Source organism: Culex pipiens, chromosome 3, assembly GCF_016801865.2.
Source record: "Culex pipiens pallens isolate TS chromosome 3, TS_CPP_V2, whole genome shotgun sequence".
Classification (NCBI taxonomy): Eukaryota; Metazoa; Arthropoda; class Insecta; order Diptera; family Culicidae; genus Culex; species Culex pipiens.
In genome coordinates, this window is record NC_068939.1 from 124,316,388 (window position 1) to 124,343,840 (window position 27,453).

At 40.3% G+C, this 27,453-nt stretch overlaps 3 protein-coding genes across 3 annotated transcripts; 2 read left to right on the forward strand and 1 right to left on the reverse strand.

Annotated features, from left to right (window-relative positions):
* The first annotated feature begins 10 nt into the window (after window positions 1–10).
* LOC120412948 (vacuolar protein sorting-associated protein 16B) lies at window positions 11–1,865 on the forward strand. The gene is made up of 6 exons (XM_039573587.2): window positions 11–210; window positions 271–794; window positions 854–881; window positions 946–1,093; window positions 1,153–1,697; window positions 1,761–1,865. The coding sequence occupies exons 1-6, from the start codon at window positions 142–144 to the stop codon at window positions 1,800–1,802; spliced, it is 1,356 nt and encodes a 451-aa protein (XP_039429521.1). The 5' UTR covers window positions 11–141; the 3' UTR covers window positions 1,803–1,865.
* Window positions 1,866–2,767: 902 nt separating this feature from the next.
* Window positions 2,768–3,898, forward strand: LOC120412949 (copper homeostasis protein cutC homolog). The gene is made up of 2 exons (XM_039573589.2): window positions 2,768–3,544; window positions 3,599–3,898. Exons 1-2 carry the CDS (start codon window positions 2,993–2,995, stop codon window positions 3,824–3,826), a joined length of 780 nt encoding a protein of 259 aa, XP_039429523.1. The 5' UTR covers window positions 2,768–2,992; the 3' UTR covers window positions 3,827–3,898.
* Window positions 3,899–15,719: 11,821 nt separating this feature from the next.
* LOC120412931 (unextended protein) lies at window positions 15,720–27,241 on the reverse strand. The gene is made up of 2 exons (XM_039573563.2): window positions 25,575–27,241; window positions 15,720–17,526 (listed from the first exon to the last, which is right to left on the reverse strand). Exons 1-2 carry the CDS (start codon window positions 26,889–26,891, stop codon window positions 15,925–15,927), a joined length of 2,919 nt encoding a protein of 972 aa, XP_039429497.1. The 5' UTR covers window positions 26,892–27,241; the 3' UTR covers window positions 15,720–15,924.
* Window positions 27,242–27,453: the final 212 nt, after the last annotated feature.

Here is a 27,453-nt window from a genome sequence, read left to right on the forward strand (position 1 = left end):
CCTGGTGGTGAATTTGACGTGGTTCGTGGGGTGCGTTCACGGAGCTTTCGCGATTTGTTGTGATTTCGCGTTTTGTTTTGGTTCCAATCTGGTGAAATTCCGCGGTGCATTTCGCAAGTTGTTGTTCCGGATTTGTGGATCATGGAATCGAAAGATGACGACTACTGGAACGATTCCACCAACAAGTCGTTCAACTTTGACGAGGATGAGGTGAGAAAAAGGTTGAAACAATTTTGTCCCTTTAAATTTCTACCGACACTGTCGTAACAGGTGGCCATCCTGGAGGTGCCGAGTGCCTCGACCGCCGCCAACCGGCGCAGCCTGTTCGGTGAGGACACGGCATCCGAGGTGCACTTTGCCAACACCCAGCAGGAGCTGCCCCTGTCGGTGATCATTTCCGACGAAGATCTCGCGTCCCTGCTGGAGGACCAGTCGCGCTGCGAAGCCCCACTGCCGAAGGGCATCTCGCTGGAGGAGGAGGTCAAGCTGCTTCGGCGGCGACTGCAAGAGTGCAGCTACGCCCCGTCGGCTGCTTCGGTCGTGGCCAAGCTAGTTTTGGGGAAGAGCTGTTCGCTGGAAATGTTCCGATCGCTGGGCGAAAAGGAGGAACTGCTTGACGACGCGGTGGCCAGTGGCAGCGGGAATGCCATCCTGAAGGTGGTGCTGTTTCTCGAGCGGACGTTGAAGAAGAAGCTGTTTTACCGGCTGCTGCAGACCCGGCCGGAAGCGGTCAGCCATTACGTGAACTACATGGCACTGCGGCTGAAGGTTACCGAGTGTACGGATTTGCTGGTGTAAGTGGGGCGGTTGGAATCAGTTATGGGGCCTTTTAACATAATTTTTATATTTTTAGATTTCTCGGAAGACATCACGAAGCCAGTGTAAGTAATTCCATATCAAAGATTCTTAAACTGAGTCTTTAATTCTAAGCATTTTCTGTTACAGCTACTGCAATTCTCCATCTACGTCCGCAGTACGTCCAACGTCGAGTTCAAACGGCAACGGCTGAAAAAGATCTACAGCGATTACTTCTCCCAGCCGGGGGCCAACAGCTTCTACGCCCAGCTCGTGGCCAATTACATCAACTTACTTGGTAAGAAGTTCGTCCTCTTCCAACTTCAACCTTCCAACAAAAAGTCAAACCATCCGCAGAGTTCCAAGTATCGGAGCAGCACGCCCCCAACGCCGGCTCCATCCTGGACCGATCGGTCCTGGAAACGCTCCACTACGCGTGCGGCCGCTACAAGTGGGGCGACACCGCCGCCGCCACCCTCCAGTCCCCCGCGAGCCCCTTCAAGCTGGCGGAAGCGCACGCCGTTGGTGCGCCCCAGTTCGAGTGGATCGCGCTGAACGAGCGGGCCCGCGCCAACGCCTGGCTCGACTTTGAGCACATTTTCGAGCGCAAGGCGTGGCTCAATCTGAAGCAGCGAAAATCCTTCACCATCCACATCCCGATCGATCGGACGATTCTGCGGCTGGCGGCGCTGAGCGCGCCCGAACCGGTGCTGAACAACTTCCTCGCCAAGGTGGACGATCCCGCGCGGAGGTTGGGGCTGGCACGGCGCGTTGGCGCCAAGAAAGGCGTCGTGGACGCGCTGGTCGCGCTGAAAGACCGGCCCGAGCTGGAGCTGTTTCGGGACGGGTTGGAGGCGGGAACGGAGGAGCGGTTCTACGCGGAGAATGCGCTCAAGTCGTTGGTGAGTAGATTTGGCTAATTTTGCGGTGTAAGTTTTTAAAGCGAGTTTTGATTTTTTTTGCAGAACAATAAGTGGAAAAGTGATGCAATCAAGTTGATTAAATGAAGTGATTTATTGATGACTATTTTTCTCTCTGCAATGTACAGTATTTATATACAGTTAACTTTGGAGCGTTTTCCTTTATTGTATATCACATCCATTTTCTTATTGACGATATTTACGATCAAAATGATTTTGACTGGAATCAAAAGTTTGGTTGAATAATTTGATCATAAATTTTAAATTTCAGAGTCGAGACATCTAAATGAAAGGGGCGATTGTAGAAGGTTCGCAGCATGTTGAGCGAAATGTTGTAGACTAGGTTGCAGACCACTTCCCAAACACGGACGGGAACTCCAAGTATCTAAATAGAGCGTGGACAAACGCAATTCTTTTGCATCCTTTCTTGTACGCCACAACATGTGCAGTAATTGATGACACATCAGAAAAATACTTTATTTTTATGGGTAGATCCCAAAACTATTCCGGAATCGTATTATCAACTATTTATCATTCGCGGATAGTACTAGCACTTTATTTCAACGGTTACTTTTCCACAGCAGTCACCGGCGGTTATGTGGTCTGGTGACGCAGCAAAGTAGGCGATAATTAGGCGAAATAACTAAACCACTATTTCTGCCACTAACATTACGGTGTTTGTTTGCCCTGAAAGCATTTAATGCTTCTTTAACTCCATTTAATTCATTTTCTCTGCCGTAAATGCATGCGGGAATATAATTAATAGCAGTGTCTTTGGCGGATTAACAATGTTGATTGAGCAGACTGTCCCCTGGTCATCTCAATTAAATCACAGTCTTGTTAAGATATGTACCAATCCATGAATTAGACAACATCACGTACCAGATTCTTTGAGCTTTCATATCAGTGACATGTACTCATCATCCGATCTTGAAATTCTGCATGTCACAAAAGGTTTCTCGTTTTCTGCCAAAACTGGTAACATTGATTGTTGCGGATAAGTTCCGGTTGGTCAATCCAGTTCCGTCGTCCTGGATTGCTTGCAGGAGTGAAACAACAGCTGCCTCCATTGAATTGTCACTGCAGGATGAACGCGGCGTCACAGACACCTGAAATAACCATAAAATATATTGTTACAATGTAATATTCAGCTCAAACATAATTCATACAGAACTGGCAACATGGCTGTTATCAACAGAGAAACAAAATAAAACAAGCAAAACATAATCCGAACGTCGGTGGTTTATCTGTTGCTCCAAGACACGAATCAACCCACAATGACCACCACAACCCCCACACTCCTGGAGATCTGCATCGATTCGTACGACTCGGCCGTGGCCGCCATCCGAGGGGGCGCCGATCGGCTGGAACTGTGCGCCGCCCTCAGCGAAGGTGGCCTCACGCCAACGGTTGGCCTGCTGCGGGAAGTTCGTAAGTTCGTGGTCGACGCAGCCCGACCCGTTCACCTGTACGCCATGATCCGGTGCCGGCGGGGAAGTGACTTTTGCTTCAGCGACCCGGAGCTCGCGATTATGGTGGCCGATCTGCGCTTGTTGGCCGAACATGGCGCCGATGGGTTCGTGTTTGGTGCGCTGACGGAGCAGGCCGAGATCCACCGGGAGCACTGCCGGTTGATTGCGGAGGAGGCGCTGAGGTTGGGCAAACCGGTTACGTTTCACCGGGCGTTTGATTGCACGGCAGTGGACAGGATGGGCGATAATCTGCGGCTCGTTGGTTCGCTGGGCTTCACGACGATCTTGACCAGTGGGTTCGAGAGCACTGCGGTGCGAGGACTCGAGAATATCCAGCGATTGGCGGAGTTGGCAAAGGTTTGAGCTTTAAAGGAGAATCATTTAGTGTCACTAAGCATTGTTTACCAACAGGATCTAGCGACTCCGGTCACCATCATGCCAGGATCTGGAGTTTCTCCGGCTAATGCGAGGGATATTCTTCAGCAGACCGGATGCCGGGCTATTCATGCTTCGGCCAGATCGGCTTCCAAGAAAGGGGGAGCAGGCGGTTTGTCCATGGGAGGTAGCGCAGCGGATGGAGAAGGTTTGCTCGTGTGTGATGAGGTGATTGTACGGGAAATTAGAAAGCAAATAAATTGATGGAGATGCACCTGTCTACAAGGAGACGTTAAATTTTGAAATGAGAAACCCTTCGTGGACAATTTACATACAAAACAAATCTTTTTTTGTATGGAGCGTGGACAATCGTATTTTATCTTAGTCTATGTTGCAAAAAACAGTGGCCGTTTTACCCCTGCAAGAGGAGGAAAGATCGAAAAGGCACTTTTTTTTTAATCAAAAAAAGTAATGAAAAGTTTATTTTAAAGATAGCTAATTTCTATCACAGACAACAGACGTTTGGGCTCGATTCTTCCCTTGTGTAAATCATTGCTACAGTTTTTTTAGTTGTGGCAATCCGTTTGTGGCGCTGCAGTCGCTTTGCCCTGACACATTGCCCGCTGTCAAAATATCGCTTTCCGCCTACTGTCATTTTCCATTTTGTTGGTTTTCAACGTTTGTAATCGTTTGTTCTGGATGAAAAGTTGATTTCAGCCGATTTCAGCAAAATCTCTCGCGCTTGCAGCTGCTTGACAAATGTGAGGCAACCAAAGTGGCCAACCTGGTTCCTGAACCGATTTTAGCCCCGACGGATTGCCGATTGGAGTATGGCGTCACAGACAAACAGACGTGACTCTCCATACAAATTATTTTTGAAATCCATCGTCCTTAATCAAACCACCAAATCACGACGACGCCAGCGCTGCCTGGTGAGCTGATGCCGAAGCGCAGCCCAAACAAACCAATACAAACCCATTACCACAGACAAACAGACGGGACACTCGAGTGCGGAACCATCGTCCTTCAATAACCGAGCCAAAAACGGTTATTTCAAATGCAATATAGCTTCGGCATCCACTCACCCGGCGCTGATGGCGCTGCTGTAGTGACAGCTCGCCCGTCTTTCCTCAGTGTGTGTGATGTGTTTTTGTTGTTCTAAAGTTGAGCATGAGCACGTGGAATCAAATGAAAACAAAAAATATGATGGAATTCAATTCATGATCCACAATCCAGGCTTTGCAGGACAAGATTGGAGCAGTCTCGGCCAGAGTCAGATGAGCGGCTGACTAGCGAGCACATACTTTTTGCCCCACTATTAGCCGGGTGGCCTGCCGATGTCGAGGCTGCTGCTCGGCGTCCTCTACTGCGGAGGAAGTCGGATTCTGTGGTGGAGTCATCTCCTTCGGAGCAACCTGCTTATCCTTCATGGATTGCTGCTGCTGGTCGTCCTTTCGGCGATGTTACGTCGATCGTGAGCGCCACTCAATCTTCATCCACAGTTGTTCTGTTTCGACGTAAGATTTTGCGGCAGCGTTTGGAATCTTTGCGACTTTTTTCATCTCATTCGCCACTTTTTGCTATTGTTGTTTGGCGCAACTTAACTGCGCCGTGGACACGTTCCCCTCGGATTTTTACAAACGCCCATCGTGGGGATCAATTCCGGTAGATATGAATAGGATTTTTCTATTTCGGCGGCCATCAGGTGTTCGAGTTTTTGGAGGAGGAGGAAACTTCTATAGAACTTGGAAGCAACGGGGAGGACCTGTGGTTTGATCTCTGTCGTTGCGGTTGTAGTGCGTCGTTGCTGGTGCTGCCACATGATTTGGCTCATGAAGTTCTGCCATTGGAAACGGAACTGATCCACCGTCAACTTCGGCCATCGACGTTGATTTTTATTTTTTGCAACGGGTACTGACGATCAGCAACAACAAAATTATTTCGGTCAGCTGTTGATGTTTACAATCGTTAAGGCTTGATTGTCTCACGCATACACTAACATGACACATGACAGTAATGGCACAGACAAACAGACGTGACTCTCCATACAAATTATTTTTGAAATCCATCGTCCTTAATCAAACCACCAAATCACGACGACGCCAGCGCTGCCTGGTGAGCTGATGCCGAAGCGCAGCCCAAACAAACCAATACAAACCCATTACTGTCATGTGTCATGTTAGTGTATGCGTGAGACAATCAAGCCTTAACGATTGTAAACATCAACAGCTGACCGAAATAATTTTGTTGTTGCTGATCGTCAGTACCCGTTGCAAAAAATAAAAATCAACGTCGATGGCCGAAGTTGACGGTGGATCAGTTCCGTTTCCAATGGCAGAACTTCATGAGCCAAATCATGTGGCAGCACCAGCAACGACGCACTACAACCGCAACGACAGAGATCAAACCACAGGTCCTCCCCGTTGCTTCCAAGTTCTATAGAAGTTTCCTCCTCCTCCAAAAACTCGAACACCTGATGGCCGCCGAAATAGAAAAATCCTATTCATATCTACCGGAATTGATCCCCACGATGGGCGTTTGTAAAAATCCGAGGGGAACGTGTCCACGGCGCAGTTAAGTTGCGCCAAACAACAATAGCAAAAAGTGGCGAATGAGATGAAAAAAGTCGCAAAGATTCCAAACGCTGCCGCAAAATCTTACGTCGAAACAGAACAACTGTGGATGAAGATTGAGTGGCGCTCACGATCGACGTAACATCGCCGAAAGGACGACCAGCAGCAGCAATCCATGAAGGATAAGCAGGTTGCTCCGAAGGAGATGACTCCACCACAGAATCCGACTTCCTCCGCAGTAGAGGACGCCGAGCAGCAGCCTCGACATCGGCAGGCCACCCGGCTAATAGTGGGGCAAAAAGTATGTGCTCGCTAGTCAGCCGCTCATCTGACTCTGGCCGAGACTGCTCCAATCTTGTCCTGCAAAGCCTGGATTGTGGATCATGAATTGAATTCCATCATATTTTTTGTTTTCATTTGATTCCACGTGCTCATGCTCAACTTTAGAACAACAAAAACACATCACACACACTGAGGAAAGACGGGCGAGCTGTCACTACAGCAGCGCCATCAGCGCCGGGTGAGTGGATGCCGAAGCTATATTGCATTTGAAATAACCGTTTTTGGCTCGGTTATTGAAGGACGATGGTTCCGCACTCGAGTGTCCCGTCTGTTTGTCTGTGATGGCGTCGTTATAGAGGAGGTGTGCAAACGACGGACGTTCCAATCAAGATCCCCTCGGAAAATACGGTAGCCCGGTGTCATCATCAACGCAACGGAAGCTGCCACACTCCCCCCGCCTGGTGCCACTCATGGAAGAGGATGGGAATGGGAGGGGGGTGGGGGTGTTTGAGGATTGCTTGCACTGGAAATCCGGTGGGGGAATCTGACGCGCCGGGGAGAACATTAAAAATTTAGGCCTTTGGTAGTGCGACGAGGGTTCGCCGGAAGTGGCGGCACTTGAAGGTGGGGTGGGTTTCGAGGGCGTTGAAGAGGTTGGTGTCTTGGAGGTGAGGGTTGAAGTGATCGTGGTAGCTGGTTTGTCGGTTCCGGAGATAATCTTCGGAATGCGGTCGTTTGGGGCCAAAACGTTTACGGGGTTGGCCGTGATAGTAGCTCTTGCTGATGACGCCGATGACTTCAGGACCTTATCGTGTCATACCTCGCTATTTTTCCTTCTTCGACAGTTCCGGATTGTTTCGTTTCTGGTTCCGGATCTTTTATCCTCCAAGAAACGCTTGCCCATCCTCCCGATTTCCACCGGGTCTCCTCCTCCTTTTCGCTCTCCTCTGTTGGTTTTGTTTATAAACACAACCAGCAAGAATTTGACAGCCTCAAGCGCGGCCTTGGTTGCTGTGTTTAAAAAAGCATCAGACTAGACTATTTTTTAATATCGATGATTAAATGAAAAAAAAACTTCCATGTGCTCGTAAATCGTGTTAATTAATAATTAAAGTAGATTGACTATAGCATAAAATCGTAATCTTTACCTTATAGCCCGTTCGCACGGGCGAGTTATAGCCGGTTTTAACGAAAAGGTTATAAGTTAAAACCAAGTTATATCCAGACCGTTCGCACGGACCCGAGAGGTTTTAACGGTTTTAACTATTTTGACAGATTACAGCAGGCTGTGTTTATTTAGTCTTGTCATTTATTTTCGATTTTTCACGGTGATGCAGAACTTTTGGCTTTTGGCCTTTTTTCGCTTCTGAATTTGGGCAGGATGGCAGGTATTTTAAATTGTTATAAGTTCGATCTGTTTTGACTAAATTCATTCACAGAATTTATTTTTGATTGTCGGCCGGTTGGAGCTGGACTGACGATCCAATTGACGCCCCCTTGTTCGTTCGAAAGGTCGCGCCTTGATGCTGTGGTCTAACTTGAGGTTACAATGTCTGACGCTGAACAAAATCCGGAAGGTGGCCCGTAAGCCGCATATGGTCAAAGAGAAGAACGAGGCTGATTACGTGCTTTGCTTCAAAATCAATGACTTTCTGGAAGTTCGCATGAAGATTCAAGTGTTCAGGCTGGAAAAGGTCAAGTTCTACTAACACGCCCGCATAATGATCCGTCTGGAAGGATTACGATGAGGACTTGGAAAATGTCTTGCTTCTGGAGATACAAATTGGGACTGAATTGTAGCAGGACCCCGATGGAGCTAAAGAAAGTTGTTGAAAAGCACCTGATCACGATGTGACTCGAAAAATCCAACCGATCAAATTTATACGGGTCGCATGCAAAAGTTAAATAAAGTCTAAGAGTAGTAAAAAGGGGGGGGGGGGGCTGACCAGCTTATCCAGAGCGCACTGAACTAAATGCGATTTTTTTCGTGGGATAGCACGAATGGGTCATTTTTACATTAGATGTAAATACATTTACACGAGGTAAATTTATTTAATAGTTCCATAATGGATTTTACTCAAGATTATTGGTCTGCTGGAGCCAGATTCCTAGTCCTTCGCAGTATATCCCTGAGAGCATCTTCGTAGAAGTGGGGCGAGTGAGACAACAACGAACACATGTTCTACGTCGACCCTACCTGCTGGAAATGGGCAAGAACCAATGGAACGAACTATGTGCTTAAAGTTAATTAGAATTGCCTTTCTAATTTGTTAAGATTACCGGAAGACCGCTATATTCCCTAGCCCCGACCGGGGTGTCCATCGAAGCACTGCGCCGAACCAAAATAAGACTCACTGCGTTGAAGAATTTTAGAGCGAAACCTTGATTATGATGCGAATGGATGCTTGAGAGATCTTGGCAAGAACATAATGCACCTCATCAGCACCTCACCGCCGTGATCAACATACTCTAATGCTCAGAGACGACCGCCCTCCTGCAAAGTGTGGCTCAAGGCGAAGTTTTCGAGTCACCCTAAACACCACCCCCCAATAAAGCCCCTAATCATCTTTTATTATAGAATTTTCAAAAGAACATGCAATCAAATAAAAACGTTCTCCACCTAAGGTCGCATCCGGAACAGCAGAACCAGCGGGTCACGCACGTTGTAGGTTTGCGAGCCGTAGAAGAACGCCTGTTCCGATTTAAATGGGCAAAGATCCGTCTTGAGATCGTTCAAGTGGAACATTTGGGCGTCATTTGAACCTGATCGAAAAAGGTGATGCTAGCGCTCCGTTTGGTACTTTGATTCAGACGGGCCACTTCAGGTTGTGTTTCTTTGACTGGCGGAAGACAAAGACGCCACACCATCATTTCCAAGCCACAGGACTGGATCATCGACGAGAAACCTGCCTCGCTGGTCGGCTGGCCGTCCTCACGGCCAGGTGATATCGTCCGTAGAGGTCTTTGTTTTCGATCTTGAGCCACTGGACCTCCATCGACGTTCGTTAGCATCCAACCCATCCGACGATCGACTCGCGACACGAGGTCGGCAATTATAGCTCGATGCACGAGTCCGTAGCGTGCCCGCCAACGCTCGTGAGCCATTGGACCCTACCGTTTCCAACCAGCATCGCTGGCGAGCACTCCGATAGTGGTCAGTAGGTGAGTCGTTTGTAGGAGACGCATCAAATCTCCTAGCTAGTGGACCTCACGGGCGTCTGGAAATAACAAGCTCGAGTGCCACGTGTCTCTACAAAGTACCACCAGCGTTTGTGCCAGGCGGCCCGAGAATCTGCCCAGAATCAGCACACGTGATCGCGAAAATCGGTCAGCAGCGTAGTCTGCGTCGGCGTCCATCCGCCGAGGAACAGCATCAGCACCGCGAGTCCCTAGCAATAGCAGCAGAACATTGAGTCCGTAGCATGCCCCGCTAAAGCACGTGAGCCAGTCGTTCCCGCCAGGACGCGCCAAATCCTCGAGTCAGTGGACCGCGTTGGTGACCGATCTGCATCCGATGGATTTAAACGGTAATGCCGCATCTCAGACAAGGAGAACTGCGTGAGCAAGCAGCTGAGTCCGGGGTTTGGTAAGTGCTTCGAGATCTAGGCCACCTTCCCGCAAGACTCAATGCTGGCAAATTATCGATGGGGAACTTGTTGCTGCGGAAGTTCTGATAAGCGAAACGAAGATCTACTTGGAAACCCTGTTCAGTTCTACAGCAAGCACCGAGCGTAGTGTGGAATCGGATTTCTTCTGGAACACTTCTTGCAAACGTCCAAGTGTATGTCCGCTCAGGTTTTTGGGCATTGGGTGGCACTGAATCCGCGGGCAATAGCGAAGAAATCAAGGGTGGAATCTGCAAGGGCGTATCGGATCAATAAAATGCTTCCAAACTGATTATCTCAACAAAAAAAAAAGATTCCAAACCAAATTCTTTCAATACCAAGTTCCTTGCTACGGCGATCTGTCTGTCCGCTCCATGGAACTGGAACGTTCCGATACGCTGGCGTATTTTAGCGACAAACGAAAGAAGAAAAATTAGTTGTTTTTTCCAGTCAATGACAGATGTTTTTTTTAAAAGTATTTCCAAAGGCTACTAAGAGTTTTCAAGTACTCGAGTTCCCGTTTCGAGCAGTTTTAACTTGGTTATAACTTTTAAAACCAGTTTTAATTTGACAGCTCGTTGTATGGGCAAAACCAGAGTTATAGCCGGTTTTAAGAGTTATAACCACTTTTGGTCTTATAACCGGTTATAACTCGCCCGTGCGAACGGGGTATTAGTCTTTACCTATTAATTTTTTTTTTGCCAAATTGAATTAATATATTTTTTAAATATTTCTGGGTGATGCATTTTCAAACACACCTTCTCAGAAAACCATCATGGCTGCTTTAGAGAGTGGCAATAGGCTAACAGATGGCGCTAGTAGATTAGCAGGATGCGACAGCCATGTTTTTACACACGATTTTCAAATTATTTTGTTCTAGCCGCTACGTCTGTTGTCTGTGTTTCTATGTAGGAGAAGTCCAACTATGATCTGTACTAATTTGTATTTGAAAAAAAAACGAATTATTTTGATTTAAAATTAGTTTTTATCTTAGAGTGACCGTCTTACCCCCATCTCCCATAGTTAAGTACTAAAAAAAACGATTTAGCAGGGGTGCCCAACCTTTTGGCCCTGCGGGCCAGATCTGATTTTTTTGAAGGAGTGGCGGGCCGGAACTAATGTTTGACAAAAGTTGAAAAAGAAGACAATATTTTTTCATAATATAATTTTGAAAAGGTTCTTTTAAAGTAAACAAATAAATAAACTAGTATTGTAAATAAGATTCTTGGTTTAAGGATAGAAAAACAAAAATAACTGTAAAAAATGTGTTTTATTATCATTGACTATAAAAAAATATCAAAAATTCATTGGTCGTTGCAATTTTTTTAAAAGCTTAATTTCTTCAACACAACAATATATTTCAAAAATCAATGAGGCATGATAAAATTTATTAAAACTAAATTTGGATTCAAATCTCCTTACAAAAAAAACATTTTTTACGTTGGTGTTCAAATTTATAAAAAAATATTTCAAAATGGTTTTAACCATACTCCAAATTTTAAAAATGTTGAAAAATTTATATTGAATAGTAAAAAAGTCGTAAATTTTCAAATTTCAGTAAACTATTGGAATTTATAAAAAAAATGAAATGTTGTTCCCTGATTTCTTGACTCATTTTGATATTTTTTTGTTCATAAATTAAAAATATTTGCAGTGATCTTTCTTTTCAGTATGAATAATTTGCTTTTTAAAATTTGTTCTTAAAAATTCCAATATTTTTTGCTTACTCAATTATTAAAAAATAAATTTGAATCATGTTCTTCAAAACAGAAAAGCATCAAATTTGTAGTGAACACAGTAAAAACTGAAAGAAGTTTAAATTTAGTGTCTTTATATACATTTTTTGACAAAAAAATCTATTTTTTATATATATTTTACATTTCGACGAATTGGATAACTTAGTTGTCCTGCCCTATTTTTCAGTTTCTTATTTGATATAAAAATGATAAGAATTAGTTTCAATTATAAAGAATGTTAGATTTTGAAAAAGAAAACTAGAGTTTTTTTTTATTAGGTCCTATAAACATATGAAAGACAATAGTTTATTGGTCCTTTTTTTTGAAAAGAAAACTCTTGAAAAGGCAAATTCAAATAATACGTTGAATCAGCAACAATTTATTGCAAAAGCAAAAAAAAAAACAAACAAAATGTTTCTTATTAAATTTTAGTTAAAACAGTTTTTTTTTTAATTTATACACTCATTTTATTAGTTGAATATTTCGGTTCTATCCCATTCCCCAGAATCCCATTCCCCAGAATTCCATACCCCAGAATGCCATTCCCCAGAATGACCCATTCCCCAGAATGATCCATTCCCCATCCATATCACATCCATTTTCTTATTGACGATATTGACGATCAAAATGATTTTGACAGGAATCAAAAGTTTGGTTGAATAATTTGATAATAAATTTTAAATTTCAGAGTCGAGACAGCTAAATGAAAGGTAGAAGGTTCGCAGCATGTTGAACGAAGTGTTGTAGACTAGGTTGCAGACCACTTCCCAAACACGGACGAGAACTTCAAGTATCTAAATGGAGCGTGGACAAACGCAATTCTTTGGCATCCTTGCTTGTACGCATTTACTTCGTAACGAGCTTTATTTTTCTGGGTAGATCCCAAAACTATTCCCGAATCGTATTATCAACCATTTATCATTCGCGTTTCTTATAGGATAGTACTAGCACTTTATTTCAACGGTTACTTTTTCCACAGCAGTTACAGGCGGTTATGTGGTCTGGTGACGCAGCAAAGTAGGCGATAATTAGGCGAAATAACTAAACCACTATTTCTGCCACTAACATTACGGTGTTTGTTTGCCCTGAAAGCATTTAATGCTTCTTTAACTCCATTTAATTCATTTTCTCTGCCGTAAATGCATGCGGGAATATTGTAGCAGTGTCTTTGGCGGATTAACAATGTTGGTTCAGCAGACTGTCCCCTGGTCATCTCAATTAAATCACAGTCTTGTTGAGATATGTTCCAATCCATGAATTTGACAACATCACGTACCAGATTCTTTGAGCTTTCTTATCAGGGACATGTACTCATCATCCGATCTTGAAATTCTGCATGTCACAAAAGGTTTCCCATTCCCATTCCCCAGAAATATGTATGACCTTGAAAAACATGTTACGTTTCCATTTGATGTAGTGCCATTTAGTATCCAGGTTTTTAAGCGAAGATGGCGTTCGAATGGTGAACGCCCGAAATGTCAAAATCGCGCAGTAGCACCAACATTAGAAAAAAATTTGGCTGTCATGCCATGGCACACTTTTTCCGTAATGTTGGTACCACTGCGTGATTTTGACATTTCGGGCGTTCACCATTCGAACGCCATCTTCGCTTAAAAACCTCGATAGCGCCGTTTGGCATACCATAATGTGGCATAATGGCGCATAATGGTCAATTGGCATAATGATATTAAATTTTCAACATTAATTCAATATTAGAATCGGTTTAAAGAAGCCTTCTCGACTTGTGATAACTGTTGACACTAATTTATTTTATTTTATCATTCTTTAAGAAGGGAAAACTCTCTTTACTAGGGATAACTGCTAAAGGAAAATTGTCAGCATGCTGCAGTTATCACAAGTCAACAGAGTTATCCCTTCTTTAACCCTTTCAGGCCTGATGGGTAATATATTACCCAAAAATGAAAATTTTTAAAAGTAGCCTTTAATTTTCGTATGGTCATTAGAATCATTTTCCCATAATTAACTCAAAAAATATTAAAAATATAAACTCAGGGTTAAAGAAGGGAAAATTCTACTTTAAAGGGAAAATTAAACTTTTGGCAGACAGTCAAGAGAGTTGTTCCTTCTTTAACGGCGCACATCAACCAGAGTATTTGCACCAAGATTGTTTGTTACAAATATTTAGTATTTTCGAAACTACGGGAACTATCGATATAGTTTTCTATTCATCCCCTAAAGTACTGTCTTGTAAGCGATTTACAACAAAATTTTCCTATTATACAATATAGCTGAGCATCCTTAAAGGGAAAATTCATCTTTCGTCAGCAATTATCACAAGTCAAGATAGTTTTCCTTTCTTTAAAGAAGGAAACTTTTAAGGCGAAATCTGTATACTTCACACTTTAAAACTGATCTTTTTTTGAAATAAAGTACATTCGTAATAAAAGTAAAACTTTTCTGGGGAATGGGTCATTCTGGGGAATGAGTTTCTGGGGGAATGGACCATTCTGGGGAATGGGATAGAACCGAATATTTCATGAACAGCCTTGAGTTGAGGGCCGTTCATAGAACTATTTTGAAAAGCCATCGCGGACCGGACGTTGGGCAGGCCTGATTTAGACTAAAGTCCGGAACATTGTTTTTGTAAGAGAACCTGTCACGTTATATATTTTTAGAAAGGTATTTGAAAGACATTTCCAACGGGTCAAAAATATCAAAGATCAGATCTTGGGTGAGTTTTCAAAAAGCCGTAAGAGCCACCGTGACCTCTGACACTAGTTTTCGTTTTTCCCCAAAATGAAACAAAATTTCATGTATTTTTAGTTTGGGGTGTAGATGAACAATCTCAAGCATTTTTGGTATTGGTTTTTCGTAAGTAGGTCGAATACTGATGCAAAAAGGATTTTTTTTACCAATGGCTATTACGGCTTTTTGAAAACTAATCCGAGAGGTAACCTTATTAAAAGATATGAGCACTTAAGTGATATTTTAGTGCTTTTCAGATGCTTTATCTCAGAAATTTTAGCTATTACGAAGGTTATTATGTAACTTTTTTTCCTTCAGTAGATTTACTCGATTCCTTAAGCCCACGCAAACTCTGTTCCTAACTTGGCTTAGGATAGTAACTTCACACATGTAATGCTTAAACAAAGAAATAAATGAAATGAAATCTAAAAAAAAAGATGATTAAAAAGATTTGCAAACTTCTATTTCAATGTTACTTGAAAACCCCTTGAAATCAAATCATCAAAAGGGCCTTATCTTCGTTTGCCGCAACCGGTTTCCGCTCGGAGCTTAAGCTTTTGATCGGTCAGCAAAAAAAGACTCCACGGTGGCACGAGACTCTTATCTATGTACGGGTTCCCAACCACATCCATTAACTGTTTTTTTCCATAAGCAAAGTGAATCAAAGTTGATAAAAACAGAAGGACAGGTGCAACAATCACTCGTTATCAACTCACCGCTGCCGCGTATCGAAAGTCTTCAAAACGGTCTCGCATCAAAACGAACGCGTGCTTTGAACAAATATATCTTCATTATTTCATCTTTTTCTTTATTTCTGCCTCCATTCCTTGAACTCCTCTCTCTCTCTGGATTAAATGATAATTATGATATCAGTGTCGTTTTGGTTTGGATTCTTTTTTTTTTCTTGTTATCGTGAAATGCAAAGGTTACGTGTTTGTGTGGATGTGTGTGTGTTTCTACCATTTTCCTCCCTTTTCGTCCTGTTCGATTGCAAGTGCATTTTTTTTTTGTTTTTTGATTATAAATTTAAAGGAACCATAACATTTTTCCGCTAAACTGCTCACTACGTCTGTTTTTTAATTTTATTTTGTTAGTAAAAATTTTCTTTTTCGAGGACGTTTTGTTATAATGCTCTCTGAACACGCTGCTTATTTTTTTTTTTTGAGAAAAAGGGGGATCAATTCGCAACAAGAGGGAGAAATAGATTTTTTTGTGTTTTTTTCCTTACGTGCTACGGGGTTTCTTTTTTTGTATCGTTTGTTTTTTTGTTTTTCTTAATAGGAAAAAATAATAGTAATAAAAAACGATTATAACTTGTTTCTTAAACGGTAATAATAGCTTTGATTTGATCATTTGACAATAATAATAGTGTTTTCTCTTTGACTACGACTACGACTACAAACATTATTCTTGGTTCAACTTTAAGGGTGTGTGTGAAGTACAAACGACAAGGTACAAATCTAGGATTTGGACCGGGTAAGCAACGGTTTGTCCGAGTCGTCGAAGGTACGCTGCGGGGCCAGGCTGTTGCTGCGCGTGCTGGTGGTGGCAGGTGGCGCGGACCCGTGGCCGACGACGAGCGGACCGTTGTGGTGATCTGTGGACCCGAGCATGGCCAACGTGGGCGAGGGCGCGTTGCTCGTGGGTTTGCTGGCCTTGGGGGTTTGCAGGTTGGCGGTGTCGGCGCCCACGCTGCGATCGTCCTCGTCGTCCAGCGAGTGAAGCAGTTTTTCCACCTCGTCGTCGATCGGTTCCAGGCCGGAGTTGTCGGTCCCGAGACGCTGGGAGCGTTCCATCAGCGTGGCACGTTTGGCCGCCAGGTACAGGTTGCGCTTGATCTGGATGTAGACCATCTCGGTGACGGCCTTCACGGTGTAATCCGGGATGAACGTGTGCCGCAGCATGGCGTCCATGTTGAGCGACTGCAGCGAGCCCATGATCTGCTGCGGGGAGTCCACCGGGACGTCGATGCAGATGTTCTGGACGAGGGCTTGCGTGCCAAAGTAGCTGAACGGACCGCTGTCGAACATGAGGTTCTCCTTGCCGACGGTGACCTCGACGCGTCCCTCGAGGATAAGTACGAAATAGTCCACCGGCTTGCCACGCGTGATGATGAACATCGACGGGTCGTTCCGATCCTTGCCCTTGTGCTTCACGTGGTGCACAATGTCCTGGTTGAGCAGCCGGCGCAGAATCGTCTCGGACACCGAGTCCGACTTAAATGCCTCCACGGTGGTGCTCAAATACTGGAAGGTGGCCAGCGTCAGCTGGGGAGAAATGCGCAAACGCTGCGAGTTCGGGTCGCCACGACCCTGGGAAAACACGGCAAAGTCCTGGCGCTTGTTACGATCGCGACGCACCTTTCTACGATTGTCGGTAAACACGTCCGTCTCGTCCATAATCTCCGCCTGGATCAGCTCCTCGATCACGTCCTCCAGCGTGACCAGCCCGATCGTCTCGTAGAACGGATCGCCCTCGCCTTCGTTGTTCACCCGGTGCACGAACGCCATGTGGCCCTTGTGGCCTTCCTTAAACTGCTTAAACATCACATCGAGCGTCACGTCCTCGAACACGAAATGGCACGAATTCTGGTAGAACTCACACAGCGTCTTCAGCTGCGTGTTATCGTCCGGATCGACAAACGCCAAATCCTTAATGTACAGCAACGTCACGATGTTGTTCCGCTCGTTCTCGTACACCGGAATCCGCGAGAAGCCACTCTTCATAATCTCCGTAATCGTCTCGAAATCCAGCACCGCGTCCAAATCCAACATGAACGCGTCCTCGATGCGCGTCATCACGTCCTCCACCGTCTTCTTGCGAAGCTCCAGCACGCCCGAGATAACGTTCACCTCGTCCTTGTCCAGATCGTTGATGTCGGTCGTGACTTTCACGAGCTCCTTCAGCCGCTCGCGGTTGTAGAAGTTGCCAATCTCCTCGCCGAGCAGCACGTCCAGCACTTTGGACGTCGGATAAGATAGCGGGAACGTTATCAGCATCACCGCCTTCGTGATCATGATGGTCTTGGCACCGACGGCCAACCCGTGCCGGGAGCAGATGGCCTGCGGAAGCAAAAAAGAAAATTTGATCACAACAAAGTTTTGACACTTGCGGGAAATTTTTCTACCCATCATAGCAAGCCACCCCCGCCCAACCAACGATCACCGCGATCACCAGGGACTCGCGTAACCATGGAAGCCATAGTTACGAGAAAATAACAGGCTGAAAGGTGTGTAGGTCAAGTGCAGACCCCCTGTTCAGCCATACCCGCTTGGGACGTTGTAGTGTGTGGACGCTCTTACTAATATCTCTCTCTTTCCAATTTCAGGTAGACGGAGAAATGGGCGCCAAGATGTCTCGCCGGCGGAAGGCCGCTGCGGCCGCGGAAGAGGCCGGTACGGCCGTGGAGTTGGCCACTCCGCGTACGGACGAAGCTGACGTTGACCGGGTTGCGGGTGGCGGACGGGTTGACGGGGGAACTGACTCGGCGGGGGGAATTCCGGAACCGGATCCGCCGGTTTCGGAACAAAATTTAACTGACTCTGGTTTGGACCATTCCGATGAACCGGCGGATCCGGTTACGGAAGCCCCAGTGGTAATTGAAATTCAATTAAATGACTCTTTGGACAATGCTACGGCGGTTCCGATTCCGGAACCGCCCGTAGATCAAAATTCTTTGATTATTTCGACCATTTCAGGGGGAATCGAGGGCCAAATCGATGAGATTACCGTAGTTCCGATACCGGATCCACCGGTCACGGAGCAAAATTTAAACGACGATTCTTTGGTTAATTCCGAAGGACCGGTGGATCCGGTTGAGGAATCTACGGTAATCGACATAGAAGAACGTTCCGAACCAACTGCGGCGGCTTCCATCTTGGAACCGCCAGAACGTTACGTTCGCAAAATTAGTTTGGAGGAAGTTCCGGAACAACCAAATTTAAAGGTAGTCCTAAATTCTAAAAAAAATGTCCGTTTTTCAGATTTGGCACAGGTTCACGAGTATACCGTTTTGGAATCCTCTATCCCAAAACAGTATTCGATTCCGGTGAACGATTCCTCAGAATCTGTTCCGGAACTTCCCATTCTAAATTCAAAACAAATAACATATTTTTGGTGTTACTCCTGTCAAAATTTTGGTTCAAATTCTTTGCCCTGGTTGCTGCGATTGCGCTATTCAAAATTTTCGATGTGGTTGCGCCATTTATTTGGTGGTTCAATGTGTTGCGCGGTTATTTGTTTGCTTGTTTTTGTTTGAATTGTTTAATGTTTTTTCTCGTTTCATGAGCTGTTTCTTGTTAGGAGCGTTTTTCAGTTACTGATGATGATGACGATGATGACGATTATATAACGATGATGACGATGATATGATTAATTGCGATGAATATTGGATGGATTTGTAAAGTATGTTTTGAAATCGATAACAAATAATGTATTACAAATAATTACAAATGTATCGTTTTGTCATTTCAGATGCCGAATTTCTGGACTGGACTGGACGATCCTGACGGAGAGGCCCTTGTTTGGAGATGTGAGATTTCTTGCAGCCTGAAGATTTTTTATTATAAATGAAATGTATTTTATTTCTGTAATAAATGTATGAAAACAAAATTGCTATGCTTTATTTTATGAAGGAAGTACTTTGATAAATTTCAATTGCAACATGTATTTGTTTTGGTTTATCTTTCATTTAGTTAGAAAACAAATCGTTTGAAACTGAATTCTTGGAATCGTTTGAACTTGATTGGAACTTGATTTAGTAATGTTAGTAGAAAGAAAAGAAAACGAAAGAAAATTAAAAAATCATATATTTTAAAATTATAAAATTGTAAAATTGTAGAATTGTAAAACTCTAAATTTGTAAAATTGTAATATTGCAAAATTGCAAAAATGTAAAATTGTAGAATTGTAAAATTGCAAAAATTGTAAAATTGTAATATTGCAAAATTTTAAAATTACGTGTAAAATTGTCAATTTGGAAAATTGTTAATTTGTAAAAATTTTAAAATTGTATGATTGTAAAATTGTGAATCTGTAAAATTGTTAAATTGCGAACTTGTAAAATTGTAACACTGTAAAATTAAAAAAATGTAAAATTTAAAAATTGTTAAATTTAAAAATTAAAAAATTTAAAAATTGTAAAATTGTAAAATTTTTGAATTTCTAAAAAAAAATGTTAAATCTAAATTTGTAAAATTGCAAATTTGTAAATTTGTAAAATTGTAAAATTGTAAAATTGCAAAAATTGTAAAATTGAACATTGCAAAATTTTAAAATTGTGAAATTGTAAAATTATAAAATTGTAAAATTGCAAAAATTGTAAAATTGTAAATTTGGAAAATTGTAAAATTGTGAAATTGTAAAATTGTAAAATTGCAAAATTGTAAAATTTTAAAATTGCAAAATTGCAAAATTGCAAAATTGTAAAATTGCAAAATTGTATAAATTGTAAAATTGTAAAATTGTAAAATTGCAAAATTGTAAAACTTTAAAATTGCAAAATTAAAGAATTGCAAAATTGTAAAATTGTAAAATTGTGAAATTGCAAAATTGTAAAATTGTAAAATTGTAAAATTGTAAAATTGTAAAATTGTAAAATTGCAAAATTGTAAAATTGCAAAATTGCAAAATTAAAGAATTGCAAAATTGTAAAATTGTAAAATTGTAAAATTGTAAAATTGTAAAATTGTAAAATTGTAAAATTGTAAAATTGTAAAATTGTAAAATTGTAAAATTGTAAAATTGTAAAATTTTAAGATTTTAAAATTGTAAAATTGTAAAATTGTAAAATTGTAAAATTGTAAAATTGTAAAATTGTAAAATTGTAAAATTGTAAAATTGTAAAATTGTAAAATTGTAAAATTGTAAAATTGTAAAATTGTAAAATTGTAAAATTGTAAAATTGTAAAATTGTAAAATTGCAAAATTGTAAAACTGTAAAATTGCAAAATTGAAGAATTGCAAAATTGTAAAATTGTAAAACTGTAAAATTGCAAAATTGAAGAATTGTAAAATTGTAAAATTGTTAAATTGCAAAATTGTAAAATTGTAAAATTGTAAAATTGCAAAATTGTAAAATTGTAAAATTGTAAAATTGTAAAATTGTAAAATTGTAAAATTGTAAAATTGTAAAATTGTAAAATTGTAAAATTGTAAAATTGTAAAATTGTAAAATTGTAAAATTGTAAAATTGTAAAATTGTAAAATTGTAAAATTGTAAAATTGTAAAATTGCAAAATTGTAAAATTGTAAAATTGTAAAATTGTAAAATTGTAAAATTGTAAAATTGTAAAATTTTAAAATTGTAAAATTGTAAAATTGTAAAATTGTAAAATTGTAAAATTGTAAAATTGTAAAATTGTAAAATTGTAAAATTGTAAAATTGTAAAATTGTAAAATTGTAAAATTGTAAAATTGTAAAATTGTAAAATTGTAAAATTGTAAAATTGTAAAATTGTAAAATTGTAAAATTGTAAAATTGTAAAATTGTAAAATTGTAAAATTGTAAAATTGTAAAATTGTAAAATTGTAAAATTGTAAAATTGTAAAATTGTAAAATTGTAAAATTGTAAGATTGTAAAATTGTAAAATTGTAAGATTGTAAAATTGTAAAATTGTAAAATTGTAAAATTGTAAAATTTTAAGATTTTAAAATTGTAAAATTGTAAAATTGTAAAATTGTAAAATTGTAAAATTGTAAAATTGTAAAATTGTAAAATTGTAAAATTGTAAAATTGTAAAATTGTAAAATTGTAAAATTGTAAAATTGTAAAATTGTAAAATTTTAAGATTTTAAAATTGTAAAATTGTAAAATTGTAAAATTGTAAAATTGTAAAATTGTAAAATTGTTAAATTGTAAAATTGTAAAATTGTAAAATTGTAAAATTGTAAAATTGTAAAATTGTAAAATTGTAAAATTGTAAGATTGTAAAATTGTAAAATTGTAAAATTGTAAAATTGTAAAATTGTAAAATTGTAAAATTGTAAAATTGTAAAATTGTAAAATTGTAAAATTGTAAAATTGTAAAATTGTAAAATTGTAAAATTGTAAAATTGTAAAATTGTAAAATTGTAAAATTGTAAAATTGTAAAATTGTAAAAATTGTAAAATTGCATAATTGTAAAATTGTAAAATTGTAAAAATGTAAAATTGTAAAATTGTATAATTGTAAAATTGTAAAATTGTAAAATTGTAAAATTGTAAAATTGTAAAATTGCAAAATTGAAGAATTGCAAAATTGTAAAATTGTAAAATTGTAAAACTGTAAAATTGCAAAATTGAAGAATTGTAAAATTGTAAAATTGTAAAATTGCAAAATTGTAAAATTGTAAAATTGTAAAATTGCAAAATTGTAAAATTGTTAAATTGTAAAATTGTAAAATTGTAAGATTGTAAAATTGTAAGATTGTAAAATTGTAAAATTGTAAAATTGTAAAATTGTAAAATTGTAAAATTGTAAAATTGAAAAATTGTAAAACTGTAAAATTGTAAAATTGTAAAATTGTAAAATTGTAAAATTGTAAAATTGTAAAATTGTAAAATTGTAAAATTGTAAAATTGTAAAATTGTAAAATTGTAAAATTGTAAAATTGTAAAATTGTAAAATTGTAAAATTGTAAAATTGTAAAATTGTAAAATTGTAAAATTGTAAAATTGTAAAATTGTAAAATTGTAAAAATTGTAAAATTGCAAAATTGTAAAATTGTAAAATTGTAAAATTGTAAAAATGTAAAATTGTAAAATTGTAAAATTGTAAAATTGTAAAATTGTAAAATTGTAAAATTGTAAAATTGTAAAATTGTAAAATTGTAAAATTGTAAAATTGTAAAATTGTAAAATTGTAAAATTGTAAAATTGTAAAATTGTAAAATTGTAAAATTGTAAAATTGTAAAATTGTAAAATTGTAAAATTGTAAAATTGTAAAATTGTAAAATTGTAAAATTGTAAATTGTAAAATTGTAAAATTGTAAAATTGTAAAATTGTAAAATTGTAAAATTGTAAAATTGTAAAATTGTAAAATTGTAAAATTGTAAAATTGTAAAATTGTAAAATTGTAAAATTGTAAAATTGTAAAATTGTAAAATTGTAAAATTGTAAAATTGTAAAATTGTAAAATTGTAAAATTGTAAAATTGTAAAATTGTAAAATTGTAAAATTGTAAAATTGTAAAATTGTAAAATTGTAAAATTGTAAAATTGTAAAATTGCAAAAATTGTAAAATTGTAAAATTGTAAAATTGTAAAATTGTAAAATTGTAAAATTGTAAAATTGTAAAATTGTAAAATTGTAAAATTGTAAAAATTGTAAAATTGTAAAATTGTAAAATTTTAAAATTGTAAAATTGTAAAATTGTAAAATTGTAAAATTGTAAAAATTGTAAAATTGTAAAATTGTAAAATTTTAAAATTGTAAAATTGTAAAATTGTAAAATTGTAAAATTGTAAAATTGTAAAATTGTAAAATTGTAAAATTGTAAAATTGTAAAATTGTAAAATTGTAAAATTGTAAAATTGTAAAATTGTAAAATTGTAAAATTGTAAAATTGTAAAATTGTAAAATTGTAAAAATTGTAAAATTGTAAAATTGTAAAATTGTAAATTGTAAAATTGTAAAATTGTAAAATTTTAAAATTGTTATATTGTAAAATTGTTAAAACTGTAAAGTTTTAAATTTGTAAAATTGAAAATTGTAAAATTACCAAATTGTTAAATTGTAAAACTGCACAATTGTAAAAATTGTAAAAATAGTAAAAATTGTAAAATTTTAGATCACTTTTTCAAAACAACCAATGCGCCATGGGTTTCCTATGTACATAAGACCTGAACCTGAAAAAGTAAGCGAGAATTGTAAAATTTATTGTAAAATTGTAAAACTGCGAAATTGTAAAACTGAAAAATTGTGAAATTGTAGGATTATGAAATTGTAAAATTAATTAATTCATTATTTTCCTACAAGAATTTCACACTGGGTGATAACTGCGCCATCATCTGCTGCCAAAATCCCGAAGCGACGTTTTTCTGCATACATTTTAGCGATTTTCCTCACATAAACTTCAACGATAAAAAGCGACCCCTTAACCTTAACGCCTTAACCGATTTGACTCAAAATTGGCACAGATAGGGGGAGGGGGGGCAGAATGGCCCGCCTAAGTAAAATGCGCCAAAAACCATAGAAAAACATGAAAACTTATGAATTCAGTGTAGTAGGCTTATGCTTTGGGATGTTTCCTTCAATGTTATATACTTGGTTGATGAAATTTTTTAGCTTAAAACTGTTTTTAGCCACTTTAAAAAAAAAGTTTTTTCGACTACTTTTCCAGGGTGCGGGGCAGAATGGGCCACCCTGCGGGGCAGAATGGGCCACCTTAGAAAACAAGCCATTTTGTCTAATACAACGTTGAAGGGAGATAAGAAATGACTTAAGGTACCTTTCTAGCATAGTTTCCATGAAGTTAGACCACTTTAATAAAAATAGTCACTTATCAAAAAAAATTTTTTGAAGATAGTGTTAATATGTTGAAAAAGGACACTATTTTTACAAATAATCATCAAAACAACTAAAAAATCAACTAATTTTGCATTAAACGTGATTTGTGAAGCTACCAGGAGTGAAATAATCCATTTAATCCAAATTTCATAACTTTTGATTGTTTTTATAAGGCAGGATAAGGGTGGTCCATTCTGCCCCCAAGTGGATTTTAATTTAACACTTCCACCACCAAGTCTCTAAATGATTTTAAGGTTCCGTTGTTGTTTGTATACCTTGGTAGTAACATCTAGTAACGTTATAAGCATTGAGCAAACTTTTTCAAACAATCCAACTTTTCAGAAAGCTTATTTAAAAACCTCGAAATAAACAACATTTGCGTAGTTTTGTCAATAAATTTACATTTTTGCTCATAATTCGATAAATACAATGAATTCAAACGTCGTTTTCGGTATGGTGAAGTTATTTGACGTCCTTTATAAGACCCTTGCCTTACAATTGGTCTAAATCCATTCTAAAGCCCAAAACCAAGGGTGGCCCATTCTGCCCCCCTGGTCCATTCTGCCCCCCTGCCCCTACTTATTTTTGCCTATGGAATCGAATCAGAGGGTATCCCTGCAGTCGATTTTTTTTATTGTCACCCTTCTGTCCTCTCAAAAATGGTACGTAGATATTCGAAAATCTGTATCTTTTGAAAAAAAATTCTTATCGATTTGGTGTCTTGGGCAAAGTTCGAGTTATTTATGAGGACTATTCAAAAATAATGGTACACGAAAATAATGGCCGATTTTTAACCCTCTACAACCCAACCCCGCTTCTAGACGGGCTTCGAAAGCATTGGAAAAAGAACTCTTAAAATTTAAGAAAATTCTTAGGTTAGAAGTGTGACTTGTTTTATGTGACTTTGCCAATGTTTTCAAAAATGTCATTTTTTTTTCTGGGGTCAAGGGAGAGTCGTTCCTTCCGAGCTCCGTACTAGCCTTTAATCGATGCATTATTTGATACGGTATGTTTAGGGAGCATCGATAAATTGGATGGAATTTGCTTCAATTTTAAAATTGAACTAAAAAAAAAAATCAAATTATTCGCTCTACAGCATTGCCTTGGCGTTCTCGATTGCGAGATTCCTACTCGAAACTAGGTGTTCGAAGGCTTGATTGTTGAGGCAATTGCAAACCTCTTTTTACACCTTAGCTTCCATCCACCCCGGGATTCGAACTGACGACCTTTGGATTGTTAGTCCAACTGCCTACCAGCGACTCCACCGAGACAGGACCCAGGAAGACGACTCCTACACCTGGACAAAGCTAACGACCTAACCTTTAGGTTAGTCCGGGGCCAACATTTACTTCCCTTCCGACGGAAGGCGTGATCAGACAAATCTCGTCTCGAAAAATGCCACCGGGACCGTCTGGGATCGAACCCAGGCCGACTGGGTGAGAGGCAACCACGAATGGCGAATTTTTAGGTTGAGGTTCTGTCTTGGACAAACTAAACCAAAAGTCGGCGCTGAATAGCCTGCGACACTGATTGATTGATTTATCTGTTTTTACGAGCTTTCAGCGCACGCGAAGTCGGCAAGACAATGCAACGTTATCAACTTCGCACACACACACTCACCTGCGGGGTAATTTCACCAAAGATGACGATCGCGATTGTGGAGCAGATGACGGCGACGAGGCCGGACGTCAAACTGTCCAGCAGGATGGTGAAGGTCGAGTTGACGAGGACGTTCCCGAGCAGGATGCTGCACAGGAGGAAGTTTCCGTGGTCGCGCACCGGTTGGATGGCACGGGCGTACTGCTTCTCCTGCTCGGTGCCGGTGTTGCAGAGGATTTTGAGGTCGGTCCGGTCGAGCGACATCAGGCCCAGGTTGAGGCCGGAGAAGAGCGCGGAGAACATGAGGCAGGTGCCGATGATGATGAGGGAGACCCAGAGCGGGAGGACGGGTTCGTAGCTGGAGAGTCGCATCCAGTCCTTGGAGCCCTGGTGGGTGAAGGGTTCGACGGATTTGGCGAGTTGTTCGCCAGTGTCGTGGGTTTCGTACTTGGCACAGACGTAAAAGTACTGGCCGAGGGGCTCGACCAGGGTTGGCAGTTCGACCTGAACGAGGGCGCTGTACTCGCTGACGGAACCTTTGAGCACGCGGAACTTGTTGGTAACGGGGACGAGGCACGATCCGCCGTACACGTTGTGCTCCTGAGTGAACACGACAACGGTGGATTCGGTGAGACCCTCGCCGAACAGCCGGACCGTCACGGGTGCGTGACTCAGCACGGCCGGTACGCCGTCCTCATCGACGCGCGGCTCTTTGGAGGCGTGCTCCACGCGAAGGCCAAATATTACGAGGTTCGGCGTAGAACTGTCTACAGCTGCCTCCACGACTGCCTCTCCCTCCCCTACCGCCGCCGTACTACGCTGCGTTCGTTGAAGCTCCTTGCTTGCTCGCGCGACTGACGAAATCGACAAGAAAAACAAATCAATGTCTTCTCCCCCTCGTCCAGCACACGCTCCTCCGACCATCTCCCCTGACCCCTCTTCGTTAATGGACGGCCATTGCTGCTGCTGCTGCTGATTAAGCTTCAGCACCATTTGGAAGTGTGTATCGTTTCGTGCCAGGATACGGCCACTTCCCACATCTTCATCCTCTCCATCTTGCTTCTGGAAGCAATCTTCGGCGCTCCGCGCCCACCTTACAACCCGTAACTGGTCTCCCGGGACCAACTCCCCCTGCGTCACCGCCGCCGCCGTGACCAACCAACCAAGCTGTCCATCGCTGTTACCGTTCCGCGGCACTATCACGGAACCTGCGACACCGCCGAGGGCACATGACCCCACCAGCACCAGAACCAGAACCCACGAACGCCGTAACAGGAAGTTGCTGCTGCTGCTGTAGCAGATTCTAGGAGCCCCACCGCCGGGACCAGCTTTCGGCATATTTTTACACACAATCAAAAATATTTTAGCGTGAGTTTTTCTTTTTCTCTCTTCGTGGTTACTGTTTTTTGCTTTGCATGGTTCTTGAAATTCAACTATTTTTTTTTCCTTCACAAAATTTTTGTGTTCTTCTCGAAAAGTGACTCACTGCCCTGGGCTGATGCTGCTTTCGAATGTTGTGTGCTACTGGTCGTCGTCGTGCATCGTGCACCTGATTTCGGAGATGATTTTGGGGACAAGACTGCGACCCGCGACCGCGACTACGAACCGATTCGATCCGATTTTTCTCCGTGACTGTTCCTGATTGTGTGATTTTCTTGGATGTGACGACGGGGGTTCTTCAACTTCAACCCACCACAAGAATAAAACGCGAAAAAGGAAAAGAGAAGAGCGATTAGGGCAACTCTACCGAGGGGGTGGCATTTTTAGCCGCGCAGCTGGGGAGTGTATAACAGTTGGGTCTGGGTGGCTAAACTGATGTTTTTGAACTCGGATTTGATTTGATTTTATAGTCGGATCCTAAAATTAAATCCAAAATCTAATCAAATCAAATTGTTCGCTC